General features: G+C 45.6%; 1 protein-coding gene across 2 annotated transcripts in view; it reads left to right on the forward strand.

The window, feature by feature from the left end:
* The first annotated feature begins 2,603 nt into the window (after positions 1-2,603).
* Positions 2,604-20,279, forward strand: part of FERMT1 (FERM domain containing kindlin 1) — a 34,923-nt gene continuing 17,247 nt past the window's right edge. Inside the window, exons 1-7 of one of the 2 annotated variants that reach the window (XM_008173766.4) lie at positions 2,604-2,799; positions 7,404-7,577; positions 10,998-11,231; positions 12,362-12,508; positions 13,213-13,426; positions 16,246-16,348; positions 17,769-17,876. In XM_008173766.4, the coding sequence (XP_008171988.2) occupies positions 7,427-7,577; positions 10,998-11,231; positions 12,362-12,508; positions 13,213-13,426; positions 16,246-16,348; positions 17,769-17,876 (957 nt within the window). In that variant the 5' untranslated portion in view covers positions 2,604-2,799; positions 7,404-7,426. The remainder of the gene's footprint in view (positions 2,800-7,403; positions 7,578-10,997; positions 11,232-12,361; positions 12,509-13,212; positions 13,427-16,245; positions 16,349-17,768; positions 17,877-20,279) is intronic. The other variant, XM_005287431.5, reaches the window with a different exon arrangement.

Raw genomic sequence — 20,279 nt, forward strand, 5'->3', positions numbered from 1 at the left:
GAAGGTGAAGGAGTGACATAGACTAATCAAAAGTACCAACATAGGGAACAAATATTTAATCATGGGCTCTTCGCTCTTGCAGAGAAGACACAACACAATCCAGTGGCTGGTAGTGGAAGCTAGACAAATTCAGTCTAGAAATAAGGTGTACATTTTTAAGTGAGAGTAATTAACCATTGGGACAATTTACCAAGGGTCCTGATGGATTTTCCATCACGATTCAATCTTATATTCTAAAAGATATGGCCTAGGAATTGTTTTGGGGAAGGTCTATGGCCTGTATTATACAACAATCAGACTAGATGATCACAATGGTCCCTTCTGGTCTTGGAATCCATGAATCAAGGAAATAGTAATGACAGAAGCTAGGGAAAGAAAAAGGCTGCCATCCGTATGCAAAGCATAAGAATTGTTGAGGATGGTAAATGCTTTGAAGATAAATCTCCTGTAGGAACTTAGTTAGATGTTTCAGCTGGGACCCTGCTCTGCTTATCCCCGATTCTCTGCGGCTAGAAAAAGGATGGGAATTGGGTTGTAATGCTCTCCTCAGAAGTAGATAACTGACGATTTCACTTATATTGTGGCATTTTGAGGAGTTGCCGAGACTGTGAATAGGACACAGCTGTTCCTGTAATTCTTGCATAACTCCATAGGTTACCCCTTCTGGACCATGCCCACTGACCTCATTTGATCAAAGCTTTAGGCAATCATTTGCTCCTAAATTGAAAGAGCCAGCCACCAGTCCAGCCAGGGTTGGTGGGAAGTCAGCAGATAGCTCTGAGACAACTGAGGGGCAGCCACTGACCTCGCCTCACCATCCTGCGCTTGTTCTAGCTACCGCTTGCAAAGAGGTAGAGTCTCTTGCTTCACCTTGCCCTGTGACCTGTATTCTTTTCCAGAGCATCTGGCAGGAGCCAGGGTTGTAAGTCAACTATTCCAATGACTCTGAATTGTCTCAGCTTTCCAGAAAGCCACCTGCTGTAGCACTAAGACAGCCGGGAACTGATTCTCTTGAGTGTCTGAGTTCTAGGACCAAAGCCCCATATAGCTGCATGAAACATTTGTATCCCTGTGTTCTCCAGGGAGAAGCCTGTGGGGCAAGAGGGTTTTACATAGGAGGGACCATGTTTGCAGTACTTAGGGTGACCAGATGAGAGGAAGAAAATATCCAGACACATGGGGGGGGGTGGGGGTCAGCCGGCAGAGCCAAAAAACCAAAAAGCCAAATGCTGCCAGTGGAGCAAAAAAAGCCGAGTGCTGCGGGCAGAGCGAAATATTGGATCGGTCGGCACACGGGACAAACACCTAAATATCGGGACGGTCACCCTAGCAGTACTGTCCAACCATGTTAGTATTGCTTGTGGGGGCATGCAGGGTGTCAGGTGAAAGCACATGGGGGCACTCGGGATGTCATGTGACAGTTCATGTTTATTTGGCCTGATGCCACTTGACTTTTCATGCCTAAAGGAGGGGGGCTAAGGCCAGGCCTACCACAATTTGAGTGCTTGTCAAGGCCCTGTATAGGGAGGAGGCTTCTCCTTCAGGTAAAAATCTCCCTAATTTATAAACAGAGCGTCTCTGCCCATCAGGGGAAATTACCGCAGGTAAATGTGGTGGTGACACCAGGACAAATGGGGACTAGTACATACTGCGGAACCTTCTGGCCTTATAAAATAGAAGGTGGCAGAGCTAGAAAGAAATGATGGGCCAGGCGGCCCCTTCCTACTTACTTGTTCTTTCACTTCTGGACTGCTGTCCTCCTTGTCCCTCCATGGGCTGCTGGCAGGGGAGGAAGGTCACGCCAGACATGGCACCTTGCAGCAGGAGCTGGGAACTACCTGGTCATGAGGGCGTGGTGACCCACAGCAGCAGCTGGTGACAACAGTCTGATACTTTCCCAGTCTTTCAGGAGTGGCTGGAAATCCCCATCCTCTGTTACATCTGCCCCGGGAGCAGGAGCGGGGGATTGACAATTATACTTTGTCTAGGGCTGCTGTTGACATCCTAAGCAAACATTCCCAACACGCCAGAAAGTCTGGCCTCGTGCATGTGTTTGTGGCTCCGTCTTATCGCACAAGAACCTGAGCGTGCAAGGCCTGTCAATAAGCACCAGTGGGACCGACCTGTATTTTGCCAGCGCCGTGAGAAAGGTGCGTGGGTTGGAGAATCCAAGGGGCAAAAAACTACTTGGGCAAAGTGCTCTGCTACAGTCTTCCTGGGTGCCCTTGGGCAAGTCACTTAGATCCTCAACGGTATTTAGGTGCCTCAGGCTGCTGTTGATTCCAATGAGTGAGGCACCTAAATACCTTTTGAGGCCTCAGTGTCCCCATCTGCACAAGGGGGATAGGAGCACTGCCCACAGGGGGGGCTGTGAGGATAAATACAGTCAAGCCTGTGAGGTGCTCGGGTGGCAGTCACAGCAGCTCCATGGATGGATAATTTGTACAGCGCCACAAGCTTGTGTTGTATTTAGCTGGGGGGGGGAGAGGGAGAAGCCGGGGGCGGTGCAGCAGGCGAGCAGAGCCGCCGCTGTGCTGTTTGCACGCTCCGGCTGGCTTGCTCCGACCTGCCAGACGGGGCGGGATGCCCGCGGGAGCGGGGCCGGGCCGGCTGCAGGAGCAGCGGAGAGAGCTAACGCCGCGCCCTGGTTCCCCGCCGCCCCCCGGGGGCCCCGCCGCGGCGCAGCGCAGGGCAGGGCCGGGAGGAGGGCGCCTCCCCCTCGCGGTTCTTAGGCACCAGGTGCTGGTGGAGGGAGCAGCCGCCGGTCTGGGAGGCGAGAGCTGCCCTTGGCCAAGGCACGTGAGTGTGATGGGTGGGGAACGACCCTGAGCAGGGGCAGCTGGACCTAGGGTGACCAGATGTCCCGATTTTATAGGGACAGTCCTGATTTTTGGGTCTTTTTCTTATATAGGCTCCTATTACCCCCCACCCCCTGTCCAGATTTTTCACACTTGCTGTCTGGTCACCCTAGCTGGACCCCTTCTCCCGTGGGCAGCTCCCCCAGGCTCTCCAGCCTTTGCTTTGCTCCCCAGGGCTCCCCTGGCAGGAGTGATCGAAGGGGGGGAATGATCCTTCCTTAAAATCCTACTCTGTTTGCAGGTCTCTGGGCAGCTCCTGCTATGTGGGTGGGAGAGACCAGGTTGCTTTGTGTGATATCTGTAACCTAGGGGCAAGTGGCAGTTAGTTGTGGGGTGACGTATTAATTGTAGGGTGTTTTGGTGGGTTTTTTTTTTAAGCCTAATGGCCTTAATGGGTCCTTTGGAGAATGAGATCTAGATACCCAAGGCTATGTCCTCTGCTTGCAGAAATAGGCAGTGGAAGTCCCGGGGAGCGTTCTTGATTTCCACCTGGCTTCTAAAGACTTCTGCGTGTAAAAACCCGCTTTAGAACAAACAGCGGTTCCAAGTTCAGGCTGAAATGATTGAGTTGGAGGGAGGGATTGGAGGAGGAATGTGGGGCAACCAGATTTTCTGACTTTAACTGCTGGTAGCCTTTAAATCCAGAAATTGTCCTGCCTCCTACACTTCTTCAGTGTCACTCTGGGGTAGCCCACAAGTGTTTGCTGTTGAAGAAATTTGGACCAGATCCTGCAGTGCTGAAAGCCAGTAGAAGTTTTGGTATTGACTTCAGTGGGTTCAGCAAGCTGGTTCCTAAGGGTTTTGCATGATGTTTTAAAATTTACATTTGAGAGTCTTGATTTCCTAACCCAAATATCATGGTTTTTAAATAGGTGCTATAAATTTTGGTATCAGTTCTTAAAGGCCAAGGCCATAGGTTCTTAAGAAATACCTACAGTAAATAGAGTTCATTTTGTTGTTGTTAATATTTTTATTTTATTGTTGTTTGTTTTTGTTTTTTGCACTGGTGTGATCATTTAAACTAAGGAAAACCCCACTTTCAACTAGTAGGAAAAGAAACAAAATTCCCATTGGCTTCAGTTGAAGATGGGTTGGGCCTCATGCCAGTTTGTTTACTCTAAAATTAATGAAAGGATGTAAAGTTCGGAGCAGTAAGGGCTACGATTTATTATCTGTGCAAGTTTGTGTTTTCTAAAGAAGGTAACTGTAATGTGTTTCCCAGCAATTAAATGATTTCTATTATGTTGTTGCTATGACACTATTTAGAACCATTGATTTAATACCTTCATTCATATATAAGCCCAGAAGGCACCATTATCATCTAGTCTGACCTGTAAAATTTCACCCAGTTACGCCTGCATTGAGCCCTGTACTTGTGTGTGACTAAATTATATCTTCCAGCAAGGCTAGTGTTGATTTAAAGATGTCAAGAGATGGAGAATACACCATTTCTGTTGGTAGATTGCTCCAGTGGTTAATTGCCCTCAGTGGTAAAAATGTAGGTCTTATTTCTTCTTTGAATTTGTATGGTTTTAACTTCCAGCCACTGGTACCCATTATGCCTTTCTCTGCTAGATTATCTATTACTGTTTGTTTTTCTTATCACAGACAAAACCTCTGCCTTGAAAGGGAAATACTGAAGAGAGGCTTTAGAGAAATAAATCAAACAAGGCGCCTGTCACAGTTACAGAGCTAGCTGTAACTAGCTCTGTAACTGTGAAATAATAATAATCTCCAGGGTGAAATCATGGGATTCTCCTACTCTTTGACCAGGCCTGTGGCTGCAATACTCTGTATATCAACCGTGCTTTCCCAGCAGGTCCAGCTGGGTTCAGCATCTGTGGTTCTTCCCTTCGGGGGTCTGTGAACAGAGTGTCCAGATGGCCGCCTTAAACCAAAGCATTGTTTGATTTCAACAGTAATAATAAAGCACAACATAAGGGGGGGGAGAAGGTTTTGACATGGATCTAGGCCTTCCTAGGGATGGTCTAACTTCTTCACGCCTCCCCAGCAGGTGTCTGTATGTGTCTGAGTCTGACCAGCTTCTCAGCAACAACGGTCTCCCTGTCTTAAGTGAGAGAATCGTTTGTAGCATTCTTTGTTCTCTCGGTTTGTGGGCTTTGGGTCCCTGCTGTCCAAACGCAGTTTTGTAGGCTCAACGGGAGGTCTCCACAGGGCCAGTGGCTCTCCCCACTGCCTTGTAACAACCCCCACGTGGGCACTGAGGTATCCTCTCAAGTCATTCTTTAGCCTTCCTGTTTAACCCAGTGTAGTCATACAGCGAACATCCCAATAACCGGCTCACGGACGGCATTCTTAAATTATTACAGAGCAGCCCCTGGCCATCTTGGTGCCCAGCTGTGCTTGGATTGGTGCAGTGGGATCTTGGGCCCACAGGGAGCTCTGTGAAAACCAGGGGCTCTCAACCCAGATAGAAGGTTCCATCCACATGAATGTAACTTCAGGATTGGGACTTGAATATGCCTTCCTAGCTTTAAACACAACCATAGGTTTTACAGTAACCCAAACTGAAGAGAAGGAGGAAGAGTATCTAGGTGCCAGAGCTGTTAGTGATCAGTGACTTTAACATCCATGTGGATGACAAGCCCTCTGAATGGGGTCCAGGATTTTGTGGCTACCGTGATGCTAACCGAGGAGGCTGTTGGTTTAACTCGCAGTGAGTCCCAGTTTGGACCTTGTGTTTGGGATGGGGGTGAGTAATCCTGAAATCCCTACCCACCTCATTGATGGACCATTGCTTCCCTCAGTTTCCCTCTCCCTCACGAGGGGGCCTGTTTGGATGGTTCACCCTCAGAAACTAATGACAGTTGAGTGGGAAGCTGAGGGAGAATGCCCTTCCCCTGACAGACTGTGCTATCTAGTGAAATGTCATGTGAGAGGTTGTGGGATCATTCCCCATGTTTTCCAGCTTGCTACGCCTCGGGACATAAAAGCTTTCTTTGAAGTTCTCGTGCCTGTGTTCTACAGAGGGTGGGACTAGATGAGCTAATCATAGAAGTATAGGGTTGTAAGGGGCCTTGAGAGGTCATCTAGTCCACACACACACCCCATCCTGAAGCAGGACTAAAATCGATGAATCATAAGGCTAATTTTCCTCCTCCATTGACCAGGTTGCCCCTAGGCATCCACTTCTTGGACTTTGGTCTAACAGGTCACCTTGGCTTAAGGTGACCTGTGGCAAATGCAGCAGGAGGGAAGTGCTGGCGTTCCAGGGCCAGAAATCCTATCCTGAATCTGATCAAATGGGATACAAAGACTTTTTAAAAAAAAAACTTACATTGTGGCTGTGAAGTAGGCAAAGAAATGGTTTGTCTCTGCTGCAGGGTCTCCACTAGTGGGTGGTCACCAGTCTGCTGTACTGGACCCAGTCTTTGGATCCCATGTGCTCCCAAGCCCACGGAATCTGAGCAGCATCCAGAGGCTATCTCTAGTCCTTACCTCTTGGGCACATTCTGTCTGACACCCTTCTGTGGGATGGTGGGACCCAACAGTCCAGCTGCCCTAGGTCCCAAAACCAGTTCTGAACCTGCCCCAAGTCCTATGCACACTCTCCACAGAGCTCTACCTTCATGGGCGCTCCAGCATGTAGTTTAACTCTTTGGTGACACGTGACAGATAACGCAAGGTACTCACTCAGGCTTTGCCAAGAACTTCTTAAACACACATGCACCTTACCTATAGACGGCACAAGACAATTACAGACCTATGGGAAAAAACAATGCACAGCTGAGCGCATTTCCCTCCTTCAGAGTCCTCACCACTCCTGAGTGTCCTTTAGGGTTTGGTCATAGGGGACCAGGTCCATCTTGCCCCCCCACATCTCCTTCTCGGTCTCCTCATTCCGGTGATGGTCTTCGTCCCTTTGCTAGAGAGCCTGTCCTTTGAAAAGCGGGGTCGGACACCTCTTCCTGCTTCTCCTCTCATGTTGGGGGATTTTCCATTCTCCCCTTCCCTCACTTTGAGTGGCAGAGGATTGCTAAAAACTAGTGGCTCTGTCTGGCACCCCACTGGAGTATCTTGGTAAGACTATACAGTTGCTGATAGCCCTGTTTCAGATTTTCAGATGTGGTGCATTTTCTACCATAAAATAGAAGCTATAATCCACACCAACGGTCACAGTCATAAACAGAGTGCATAAAATCAAATGGAATTCATGAGTTTACATAGACAGAGTGACAAAACTTCACAGCCTCCACCATAGCGTCTGTAAAGTCGTGATCAGTGGGTTTTCTTCGGGGAGTGGGAAGCTTGCTTGAACAGAGTTGTCTCTGCTCTTTCGCTGGTTCAAGTTCCCCCTGTTCTGAAGAAATATCTCCTGACTTTGTGGCTAAAATCATTCAAATCCAGTGGGAGCAGATTCTGGAGGAAACATATGCCACACCTCTGCTTAAGTTTCTGCTATTTCTCTGTCTGAGCTGTTGCCCACATCAGGCCCTTAATTAAGTCTCTTTCTTGATTATTATTTTTGTTTAAATGCATTTTATTTTGAACATCTGTTGATTTATACTTTCTTTTACTCTGTAGAACTCACAGGTGAGGTTGCTGAGATGACTTCCTCAAAAGAATATGGATCCAATTCTTGGGAGCTCATTGTCACAGTCGATCATCAGTATGAAGAAGAGCAAAAGGAATTTACGCTTCGGGTCTCGGGAGATCTACATATTGGTGGAGTGATGCTCAAATTAGTAGAACAAATCAGTGAGTAGAGAGAGAGTTAATTTGCATGCTGTTATTGAAATTACATGTGTAGATTTCCCCCCTCCTCCCCTTCCTTGGCTCAATAGGCAAGGCAGAGGAAAGGTTCAAGAGGAAACAAAGATGCAGCAAGGTGAAGTAACTTGCCCTCGATCCCACAGCAGTTCAGTGGCAGAGACAAGAATAGAACCCAGATTTCCTGAGTCACAATCCAGTGTCCCAGCCACTAACAAGCTGCATCCTGAAATAATTATCCCAGGGCCCTGATCTTGCAGTTGGATCCATACAGGCCAAGAAGGAGCTTCCAGATACAACTATACCTGAAAAAATATTGACTATAAATATCATTGTCTCTAGATTTCCCATAATACAGATATTTCCTCCACCACACTCTCCACAAGCATGATTCTCTCTCTCTTCAAATCTAGCAATTTTTGGTTACCTTCTTGCTGACTGCGGAGCAGGGCTTGTCTATATTAGTCAGATGTGCATGCAGCGGGATTTGCATTCCTCAGACTTGGAACCGCTACAGAGTGGAGCACTTGGTGCAGAAGAGGTGTTATCTGGGCACCACTATTCATATCTTTGACTTCTCGTCTTGCTTCTGTGACTCCTGTACACAACAGAAGTGCTGCTGTCTTCTTTGGTCAGCTTGCTCAGGCCATAGCATGGCCTATCGTGACTAACTGTCTGTACCTCTTTTGTGACTGTGAATTGTAATTCAGGATAGGTTTACACTACACATTTACACCACTCTAGCGCTTCTGGTGAAGACGCTCTAAGCTGCCGGGAGAGACCTCTCCCCTCGGTGAATAACTCCACCTCCGTGAGAGGCAGTAGCTAGGTTGGCAGGAGAAGCTGGAGCGACGTTGTTACATCGAAGTAATTTTGTAGTGTAGACCAGTGTCATCCAAACTGAGAGGCCAGTTCTTCTGGCATGCAGCCGACACAAGGCTGCCAAAGAATTCACACACAAGAAAGCCCTGGCATTTCACCATCAAACATGCTTCTGAGTGGCTTGTTTCTTTTCCAAGGTGGTAGTTGTTATAGAACAGAGTTCACTAGATTCATTTGTAAGAGCTTAAAGAGTGACTATATCCTATTCAGCCGGGAGCTATTGAAGCTGATGGGGAAGCCGGGGTAATTTCAGAACTCAAAGGAAAATAATAAGGTCACAAAGTCCATTCCCTTAATCCCTCGCACTCCACCCCTTTAGCCAAACAACCGCATGGACTTTTACTTGTGACGTTTAACAAAAAGAAATCTACAGTACTAAGTGAACTAGATGGTCAGCAACACGGCCCCCAGATCCTACATGATCTGTGTCTGTTCTTTCGATGTTACAACTTTCTGGAAACAAATGAATTTGCTTTGTTCAATATATTTTTAATTTTTTGTTTTAAAATGAGAGCTGCTTCTTAGTTTAAGGCCAGAAGGATCCAGTCGGACTGCCTGTATAACACAGGCCATTAAAAATCATCCAGTTACCCCTGTATTCAACTCACTACATTAGATTTGGTTACAGCATATCTTCCAGAAAGGCATCCTGTCTTTGATTGAAGACATCAAGAGGTGGAGAATCCACCATTTCCAATCTTTTCATCAAAGTTTTTCATCAAAAAAGCAAAATCTGGTGGTGGTGGCTGTTGTTTTTTCAGGTTTGGCAGCAGAAAAACCAACTTTTTTTTTTTTGAAAAATATTTGGCTTTTGAGAACCAAAACCTGAAAAATTTCAACCAGTTGGGCAAAAATTTTCAGTAAACCTAAAATGTTCCCACTGAGCAACAGAAAAATGTCAGGTTGGCAGAAACTGAAACATTTCTGTGTTTGGAGTGCTGGGGGAGGCAGTTTGTTAGTTTTTCAATAAAAACTGAGGAGAAAAAATTAAAACTTGACATTTCCCACAGAAAATTTCATTTTGATGGAATAGATGTTTTCCATCAAAAGCACTTCAGAGCTGGTCCAAAATTTACCATCAATTAATAATTTTACCAGGAAACTGTTCTGCCAGCAGTGGACTAGCACTGTCACTAAGACGTGCTGCAAAACACAAGACCTTGTCTCTTTCTAGCAGCTCCTGCATTTAAAAGATAATGTATCCAACAACGTTTTAAATTTCTGGTTAAATTTCATTAGGTGGTGGGTGAAATGATGCTCAGGTTGTTCATTATTTAGAAGCTCTTTGTAAGAAGTGTGTTCTTGCAATAATGTAGAGAATTCTGGATTAAAGGAACATCTGTCAAATCATACAGCTACCAATTTGCTCTAGTTATGTGTGTGTGTGTGTGTGTGTATATACACTTATATATACAACTATATATATATAGTTCCTAAAGGTCCAAACCAAGATCAGGGCCCCACTGTGCAAGGTGCTGTACAAACACATAGTGAGAGATGGTCTCTGCCTTGAAGAGAGTATAATCCAAATAGCTAAAATGGGCAAAGGATGGGAGAAATCTTAGAAGATGTTAGATCTTAGAACTCCTAGCTCTGCTGTAGCCGCCTTGGGCAAGTCACTGCATTTTTTCAGTTCCTGAGTCCCCCGTCTTTCCCCTTGTTCCCCTTCACAGACACCACTGCAATCCACAAACTTCCCACTCGGCTGCCACCTAACCCTGTAGTAGCTAACCTCACTTGGTATTGCAAGTTTTTCCCATCTGGGCAGGTGCACTGCAGCCTCTCTAAGTGCCTGTCTCCTTCCTGAGCGTGCACACTACTGCCTCGATAGGCCTCTGAATGCCTGTTTCCTGCTTATGCCCTGGAGCAGTTACAAACTGGGGAAGGGGTGTGCAGCTCCCAAGTCGCATGCAGGGGCCCAATCCAGTAGGTGGGTTTTGAGCCTGCCTCCCAGCTCAAGCCCCTCCGGTGAGTTCACACAAAACAGTTTGGGTGGGACTTCCCTCCCAAGCTGCAGTGGATTGGGTGCTCATCCCAGGATGTGGGAGACCCCCAGTTCAAGACCCTCCTCCACCTGAGTGGGAGAAGGGATTGGAACAGAGATCTGTCACCTCTCAGGTGTACTAGGCTGCCGAATCTTCCTCACGCTCTCTGGCCCAATTAATATTTAATTATTAAATTAAAGAGGAACAACAGCAAAAGGCGAGATTGAGGGAACCCTACACTAGAATAGCCCGATGGTTAGGACACTCGCCTGGGAGATGGTAGATCCCTGTTTAATTCCCTTTTCCTCTTCGGGGAACTTGAACCAGGGACTGTCTCTTACTGGGTGTTTGTACAGTGTGTAGCATACTGGGGCCTTGATCTCAGGGTTTCTAATTATTAATATTTGTACTATGGTAACAACAGTCTCATTGTTCGTCTGATCCGTAGCTCCGTGTTTCAAAACAAGACTTTTGAGTGGATCCGCTTTATAGTTTGTTACTGATCGAGTACTTTGCATTCCCTTGTTTGATATTGCCCTAGACTTATCCCGGGACTGGTCAGACTACGCTCTTTGGTGGGAGCAGAAGAAGTGCTGGCTTCTGAAGACCCACTGGACGCTGGATAAGTGTGGGGTGCAGGCAGATGCCAAGCTGCTCTTTACCACGCAGCACAAGATGCTGCGCCTCTGCTTGCCGAACATGAAAACCGTGCGGCTGAAGGTCAGCTTCTCTGCGGTGGTGTTCAAGGCTGTCAGTGACATCTGCAAAACCCTCAGTAAGTGACGCTTCATCTCTGATTGCAGCTGTGTCTCAGAGCTTCCTGTTGGCTCGGTGTCTGCAGCCCCTACTCATGCAAAACTCCTACCACGTTCAAAGAGACCCCTCGTATTCGAGGCCGGGAAGAAATTTCCCCCCAGTCGGATTGGCAGTGACCTTGGTGGCTTTTCGCCTTCGTCTGTAGCATGGGGCGAGGGTCGCTGGCTAAGACCATGTGGGCATAGCTCCCTTAATCACGTCCCTGCCGCTACCAGGGTCCCAGGCATTGGTGCACCGCTGTCCCTCCACGGTACTGCAGCAGAGAACAATAGTTTAGTCTCCTGAGGGCTGTAATCCTTTGGTCTCATTCCGATTGTTGGGCTTGGTGTGGGGGTGGCTGGGTGGTGTTGGTGGCCTGTGCTATACAGGAGGTTTGATGGACCCTTCTGGCCCTAAACTCTATGACCTCAGTCCCAGACCACAGGCCTGGACCTTTCTGAAGAGAGCACAGACTTTTATGTTCAGTATCCAGTGCAGGTTGGCTAACAGGGTGAGTCTCCGCCCTTACAGATCCCTGATCCATAACATTATCAGGAGCTTCTCCTGCGACCCACGTGGTTGCTGATTAGTGAGAGTTCTGAGGGTGGCTTTAGGTGGCTGAAGCCACCAACTTCTTTCACGCTGTGCGCAGAAGAGTTTGAGCCCCGTTCTGCTCTCACACCGGCCTTACCACAGGGTAGCCCCGCAGGGTGGGTGGAGTTACTCCCAGAGTACATTAGCATAAATGAGGTGAGACTTGATCAGGCCCATTGCCTTTATTTCTTTCCTATTAAGAAGTGAATTTTAGTGCTTGAGAAATGTGTAGCACTGCTCAGACCAGGACATCCATCCTGCTTCCCCGCACAGCCCTGTCAACATACTACGGTCCTGAGCCACATCAACCCTGGTATGCCAATGATGGATTTCTCCCAAGCAGCGATTAGGAGTGGATTATTACTTGCAGCTGGATTGTGGGTGCTTCCATGGAGCTGTGTTGTAGGATACAGCCCTGAACACGGAGGAGTCCCAAGTGCCGTTGCCGTGTGTGGTTTTTATTGGCCATTATCTAGTAAGATTCCATAGCCTTAACTTCAGCACTTATCATTGTAGATATTAGACGGCCGGAAGAACTCTCTCTGTTGAAACAGTCGGAAGATACTTTGAAAAAGAAAAAGAAAAAAGACAAGAATAACAAAGAACCCGTCATAGAAGACATTTTAAACCTGTACAACTCTCCAGTGATTTCAGGATCACCAGGTAACGAAAACCCAGGTGGACTTTATTCAGCTGATTTTTTTTTTTTCTTTTAAAGAGAAATATTTTGAGGCCGAGGAAGGGGAAACCGTTCTTCATGTTGTGCAGTTAAAACAGGAGGCGGCACAGAGGTGTGCAGGGAAGCAGAAGTTAAAGGGTTGCTGTTGACATGAAATCTAGCCAGATTTTTTTTTTAAATGATTTGAAAGTAGTTTCAGGTCCTATCCCAGCCTTTGAGTCTCCATGCCAGCGTTTGTGGTTTTATGTCACTATTTTTTAAATAGTTTTTCTGTCCCGGTGCTCCTGAAAGGCCCACACAGACAAAAAGGGTATCTGACGAAGGCCCCAACCCTGCAAACAGTATATGCTGTTGCTTCATTGGCAGTGTGAGCCCGGCTTTGGAATGGTCAGTCATTTCTGACATGCTGCAAGAGAGAGAATGGAACTCCTGATTTTTTTATTTTTTTTTTAACATTTTATATATCAGCCAAACCTGAGTGGAATTTCATGGGACAAAGAAAAGGCACTTCTCTACCCAGCGGGCATTTCCCCAGGCAAATATCTAAGGCCTGCTTTGAACAATGGAGGTGTGAGAGCTTCTCAAAGAAATGGTTTAGAATCCTGTATAACAAAGTGCTAGGCAACATAAAGATAGCGGTCACTCCCAGTTCCCCTTATAATAATACATTCTTGTTTTTAACTTGCAGCAAGTCCTGGTTTATACAGTAAAACTATGATTCCCATTTATGATCCTGTCAATGGAACACCAGTCTCTTCTACTATTACTTGGTTCAGTGACAGCCCTCTGACCGCACCAAACTGCAGCATCCTCGCCTTCAGCCATCCCAACTGTTCTCCGGAAACACTGGCTGAAATGTATCAGCCTCGGACCTTAGCTGACAAAGCCAAACTTAATGCAGGGTAAGGATGCTTCTCTTTGGCATGTCAGCTCGCTTAGCTGAATTGACGCTAATCCAGCCTTTTCAGAAATGAAACACACAATTTGAAAACCTAACTCTTGTATTTAGTTGCATGGTATCTGTGACAGTGTACCCCATAAGGCTTTATGGGGAGGGGGTGCTTATAAATGTATGTATGACATAACTGGAATATGTTTTGTGCTGCCTGTGCCATGTAACATAGCTCCGTAAGGGTTGTGGTCTACTATATCTATTCATCCTATTTGTACGTATATATCATTTTCTACTCGAGCTTAAGAATATGGGCTGTATGCTTGCCTGATTTCTAAGTAAGCTTTGTGAGGCATTTGGTCAGCTTCTTTAGGAAGGAATTTGCCAGGTTAAGTACCTGATCAGGAGACACTTAGGGAACAATGCATCTTGGAATGCTCCAATCCACATGAGAAGTCTTCCTGGAGACATGCAAGATGCCATGTGGACAATGCAAAGACTGAGTCATGCAGGGGCATGTGACTTGCCCAGGTGACTCCAAAACTCCATCTTGGAGCTGGGCTTTGCAGAGGAGGGAGGTCTCCACCCACAAGAGAGAGTCTACTTAAACCTGTGGGAGACCCCTCCATTTTGTCTTCAGCTGGCTAAAGAAGGAGCCTCTCCACCCCCCCCAGGATACTTGAAGGAGACTGAAACAAAGGACAGTAACTGCAGGGGGTGTGAGTGATTGCTGGACCCAGGCTAAAAGGAGATTAGCCTGTAAAAGGGAGCACTCTGGAACTGGTGAGGAAATTATCTGTATTCAGTTTGATTAGTCATAGATTCGCGCATTTTATTTTATTTTGCTTGGTGACTTACTTTGTTCTGTCTGTTACTACTTTGAACCACTTAAATCCTACTGTCTGTATTTAATAAAATCACTTTTTATTTAGTAATTTACTCAGAGTATGTATTAATACCTGGGGGAGCAAACAACTGTGCATATCTCTCTATCAGTGTTATAGAGGGCGAACAATTTATGAGTTTGCCCTGCATAAGCTTTATGCAGGGCAAAACGGATTTATTTGGGTTTAGACCCCATTGGGAGTTGGGCATCTGAGTGCTAAAGACAAGCGCACTACTGCGAGCTGTTTTCAGGTAAACTTGCAGCTTTGGGACAAGTGATTCAGACCCTGGGTCTGTGTCTGGAGCCAGACAGGAGTGTCTGGCTCAGCAAGACAGGGTGCTGGAGTCCTGAGCTGGCAGGGAAAACAGAAGCAGGGGTAGTCTTTGCACATCGGGTGGCAGCTCCCAAGGGGGTTTCTGTGATCCATCCCGTCACAGTATCTTTAAAAGGGGTCCTTTGATCTAGCTCTTGTCTCATAAATGCTTCTTTGACTCTTTTCTACTTTTTGCCTTTATGCCACTTATTTTGTTTTAAGTGATCAGCAACGTAACATAAAAAGACTCTAGACTAAATTTTTCTTTATCAGACCACTGCAAATCCACTGAAGTGTGTAAGATCACATTGGTGTAATTGAGAGGAGAATTTGGCCCTCTATCTAGTAATGGTGGCTTCTCCTTAAATAAAGCGCTGAGGGCATGTGTGATGGCTGCCATCTTCATTGACACAGTGGGGATTGAACTGGGGACCTCCAGAACTAAAAGCGTGACCTGCTACAGTTTGAGCTAAAGAGCCAAACTCAAGAGCTTGGACTTTAACAGAAAAACTGGAAATTTTTCAATCAGCCCTACTGTAGACTTAGATTTTCTGCTCTGGAGGACCCAGTTTCAATCCTTAGTGTATTGACCAAGATGGCAGTTGCCGTATAAGTGAAGGCTGTAACAGACCCACATCCTCTGTAGATCATGTGTCGATCCTGCTCCTCTGCGTGCATGCCTAGACTTCAGCCATAATTGAAGACCTGGCAGAGGAATCACTGAGCCTGAGAGCGCTTTCCACAAAGGAAAACTGCATTTTTTTTTTAATTTAAGCTTTTTGTCACCTAAGCAGCTCCACTCCCTCCTCTCAATAATTGCAAATCAGTAATTCCTCCCAGGAATGCACCTTGACTAAACAATGCACTACTGCAGGCCACAGACAAATTCTACTCAATAAGATTTACAAAAATGACTGTGTTGTGCTCCCTCTGCTGGCTCTTCATCCCCAACAAAGACGACTCCTAGGTCTTTGCTGACATATGATGATATTGGTGCATGCTTTGGCATGAGATGACCACCAAAGTGCTCTTGTTAGATGGGGCCTATCAGGATTTGTAATCCCACAAGCTGACCTACTGCACACTGACAGTGATCCTGTCTTTTAGCGTTTACATTGTCATTTAGACATTGAGGGAGCTGGTCAGCAAAGCACTTATGAGTAGCCCCATTGACTTCTGTGCTTAAAGTTCATACTTCAAGGCTTAAATAACATCTTGCTAGTAGGGGTCAGGAGGAAACTTCTCTGGGGGGGCAGGTTACCCCATAACCGCCTACTGCAGGGTTTTTTAAACCTTCTTCTGAAGCAACTGGTCCTAGTTACTGTTGAAAAAGAACATAGTGGATTGGGTGGATGTGGGGTCTGACCCCTTTGAGCAGTGGGTTGGACTAGATGACTTCCTGAGGTCCCTTTCAACCCTGATATTCTATGACCCAGCCTGGTAGTTCTTGTGTTCCTTTGTTTAAATACTTTAGACACCCATGCAAAAATACAGTGTGCTTTAGTTATGTGAATTTGCCTGTGCTTGTAGGAGCCAAAACTATTTGTTCATTAGAGTTACTCTGTAGCTTTGTATCTGACATTGTTTGTTTTCCTGGCACAACTGAATTTATTTTTTGTTTTTTCTCCAGCTGGCTGGATTCATCACGATCGCTTATGGAACAAAGCGTCCAGGAGGACGATCAGCTTCTCTTACGCTTTAAGTACTACACTTTCTTTGATCTGAATCCAAAGGTAAGAGTCTCTTAACTCTTGGTTTCTGTCGTTTCTCTTTGTTTGGCCAGCTTTCGTGTTCAGGAGCTGCAGCACAAGCCTCTTGCGATTCCTAGCTAAAACGCAATAAAGGGTTGCTTGGAAGTTTCATATTCAGTGAATTCTGCTCCTTGCGGATCTTTCAGCTAAGAGTTCGCCCTCTTCGCTGAGTATTTGATACCCAAGTGGCTGTTCGCACATTCTGGTCCCCTCCTGTATCAAAGGGCCTGATACTGCTCCTGCTCCATTGAAATCAATGGAAAGGCTCCCACTGGGAGTTAGGTTGGGTCCAGAGAGGCCAGAAGAATGGGAGAGAGGCCAGAGCTGTGTCCCCAGGATTGTCTCCTTTCAAATACATTCCTGATATCTGTTGGGATTGTTGCTGGGGGTCCTGTTTCCTCCTCCCTTCCTGACTGCATGCCAGAGAGGTTTTGCATCCCCGTGGGCTGTTCCTCTCTGTTCCCCGCGTTCCAGATCTCCAGAGCTGAGACCTGCCCCCCAAGCCTCCCTCCCGGGAGTCACTAAAGATTCCAGTCCCCAGGCAGCAACCCATCAAGGACACTGAACTCAACCAGGATCCATGCAGTGCTCTGTGAGCAGGGAGTGTAGCCCCAACTGGGCTCCGGGCCCTTAAGGTGGCACTGCCAAGATATGGCTCAAAGATTTTCTTAACTATAAGGGCCTGGTCCAAAGACCACCAGAAGAAGTGGTCAGGCTTTCAAAAGAGCTTGTTTATTTCCTGCATTTCTCTCAACGTAGGCAACAAGAATAATCGGGGTAACATTTGCAAAAGTACTTAGGAGCCTAAATCTCATTTTCAAAAGTCACTTTGGGTCAGATTTTTAAAGGTATGCAGGTGCCGAACGCCCATTGAAATGCCACTGGGAACCTCAGTCTCCTTGCCTTTTAATAGGCCTTAGACTCTTATGTGCCTAGGTCGGTTTTGAAACTGGCACTTAGGCTCCTAAAGTTACTTGAGTGCTTTGGTAAGTTTGCGCCTTAGTTCTTTGCATCTGCACTGATAGTGACTTACACAAGATTACAGGAAGTAGAGTTCTGCTTCTGTTTTATTTTTAAAAACATCAATTAATTAGGGCCAGATCCTTAGCTGGTGTAAATCAGGAAAGTTCCATTGTAAATGGTAGCTGTGCCGGCTTATACCAGCTGAAAATCTTGCCCCCTTTTTTTTCTATTGGTGAATTAATTTTTTCCTTTCAGGCATTTTAGATAAATAACAATGTGCTTTCTAGTCTGATTAAAACAAGGGGTGAAATCCTGGCCCCACTGAAGTCAATGAGAAGTTTGCCATGGACTTCAATGGGACTAGAATTTCATCCATTGTCTCCTCCAGTCAAGGAGTTCCTACATGAACTAATGCAGCATTTTGTCTCTCTGCCTCCAGTATGATGCGGTGCGAATAAACCAGCTATATGAACAAGCCCGGTGGGCCATCCTATTAGAAGAAATCGATTGCACGGAGGAAGAAATGTTGATCTTCGCTGCATTACAGGCATGTACTTGATCCTAGTTGAAAAACCGGTTTTCTCAAGGGGGTAAACACAAGCTAGGGCAGGAACATAATGGAAAGAGCACGAGCTAATTCCTCGACTTGAGCAGTTGTTTGCAGTTGTGCTTAGAGTTCTTCCAGAGATTGATTGTTGGATTCTGTAAAGCGTTTCATGCTCAGGTTAAAACAATGTCCATTATTTACATGCAACACATATGCCTTATGTAACCATTTATTAACCGTTTCTAAAGCAACTATAACCACATTAAATCAGAGCTATTTATTTTCCATTTCAGAAAGCATTTCTTCTTCAGTATTAACTGCCTACAGGGTAGCCTTTTAATAATGGCTTCTTTGGAAGGAGGTTTTAGACAAAGTTGCTTTATTTACTACCTGTCAAAATCCCACTTTACCCCGGAGGGTTTCTACAATGCAGTTATATTTTGGCAATATAAAAATCTGCAGCACATTGAAAACTGAAAATGTGGGGACAGGGTCAAGTACATTTGAGATTAACCTGACAATAAATAGCACAAGGAATAGCGTTGTGGTGATATAACACTGCAGGGTTCTGGTCCAAGACTGGACTACTGCCACACAAATAATAGTTGATGATAAAACCCCTTCATTTTAAAATGGAGTTTCCATGGAATTCAAAGTTTGCCACCTCTGAGTGCCACAGAATCCTGCAGTCTTGCTGCAGAATTTAGATCCAGTTTGCCCCAGAGTATGGATTGAAGGCTGGAGTTATGGATTTGTAGGTTACAAAGCCAGAAGGGACTGCTGTGATCATCTGATCTGACCTCCTGTATAACGCAGGTGTCACAGGGTGTTCTACTTGCTGCTGGAGCGCCTCCTTCTGGCTGCATCTGGGGATTAGTTCTGCCAGTCCAACATCCCTCCAGCTTTTGCTCACTGCACTTTCATCGTGGCAGTTCCCATTAACTTTGGCCCAGAAAGTTAGGTCCAGTAGTTTTGTTCACAGCGTAGCTGCAAGTGAAATGCCAGTTATCTGTAGTGCACATAGAGGTGTTGTTCTAAATGTGCCACACACCATTTGTAGTGCCTGGGCTTGCGTTAAATCTAATTTTTTAAGATTTGATTTTGGTGCTGACCCAAAAGCTTGTCAGCCATAGTCCATAACTGGTGTGATTAAGGCTCTGTATACCATCAGCAGTGTTTTCTTATCCACCCCCAGTTAGTCTCAAGGAGCCTTGGACCCAGTTTCATCCTTCCTGTATATTTATCTTTAACATTGTTTGGATGATCTTTCCAAAGTAATTTAGTATCAAATATTACCCCTAAGAATTTGAACCTTTTAACTATATATGTTCTCCATACAGATACTGTTTACATTCCTTTTTCTAAAAAACAATCCTTTGGTTTTAGCAACAGAGAACTTGAAACCCCCAGGTATTTCCCCAGCCAGAGGTCTCTCAACACTTTGAGTCGCTTTTGTGTCACCTCAATAGTCCTGCTCCTCGTCCACAGAGCCAGGTGAATAGAGTGACACCTACCCCAGCACTTCCTTGTTTTGGGAGATCATAATATTAAATAAGGTCAGGCTGATAACACTTCCCTGTGGCGTACCATTTTTAATATTATACATATCCGATATAACTTTCCCAACTCTGACCTGCATGGTCCTTCGACTCAAAAATAAAGACCCTTGAACCTCATACTATTTTTGTATTACAGTTTCTAATTGTGCCATGTGATCAGTGGTGCATCTTCTTTATAATGCCACTGTTTTCCAAATAGGCATCCAGTTTTCCATTCAGCATTCTCTCCATAATTTTACCCAGACTGGATATGAGAGCTCCTGCCAATGTGGCTACTGCCTTTCACGGAGGCAGGAATGATTAAGCCAATGGGAGCGCTCTCTTTTGTCGGCTTAGAGCATCTTCACCAGAAGTGCTACAGTGGCACAGCTGTAGAGTAGACATAACCTTCGTCTGAATTCCATTCCTTCTCCTAATTTGCCTGTATATTTCTGATGTCTTGGGATCTTAGTTTATCCACCCACAGTACTTACTCCAACTCTTTCTTTGATTTTGTTTTTTATAATTCTTTGTGCTATTGCCTTACTTCTTTTATAGTTCATTAGCTCTTCACTAGTCATTGTATTTTTTGCTTTTTTTATAGGATTTGTTCCTTTCTTTAACTGCCATTTTGCATTTCTCATTCCACTAGGGAAGTGATTTTTATTTTTATTTTTTAGTTTTGGGGGTATTTAAATATCCTAGGTATGGTTACAGTAGCTGCTGCTATTAATCCCTTTGTTACATTATTACTGAAATTCTCTGTCATCACTCACCCAATGATTATTCACAAATTACTTGTAAATGGCTCCCAGTTATCTTTCTTAAAATTCCAGGTGGGTAACTTTCCATTATCTTCCACCTT

The sequence above is a fragment of the Chrysemys picta genome, chromosome 3 (assembly GCF_011386835.1).
Source record: "Chrysemys picta bellii isolate R12L10 chromosome 3, ASM1138683v2, whole genome shotgun sequence".
Taxonomy (NCBI): domain Eukaryota; kingdom Metazoa; phylum Chordata; order Testudines; family Emydidae; genus Chrysemys; species Chrysemys picta.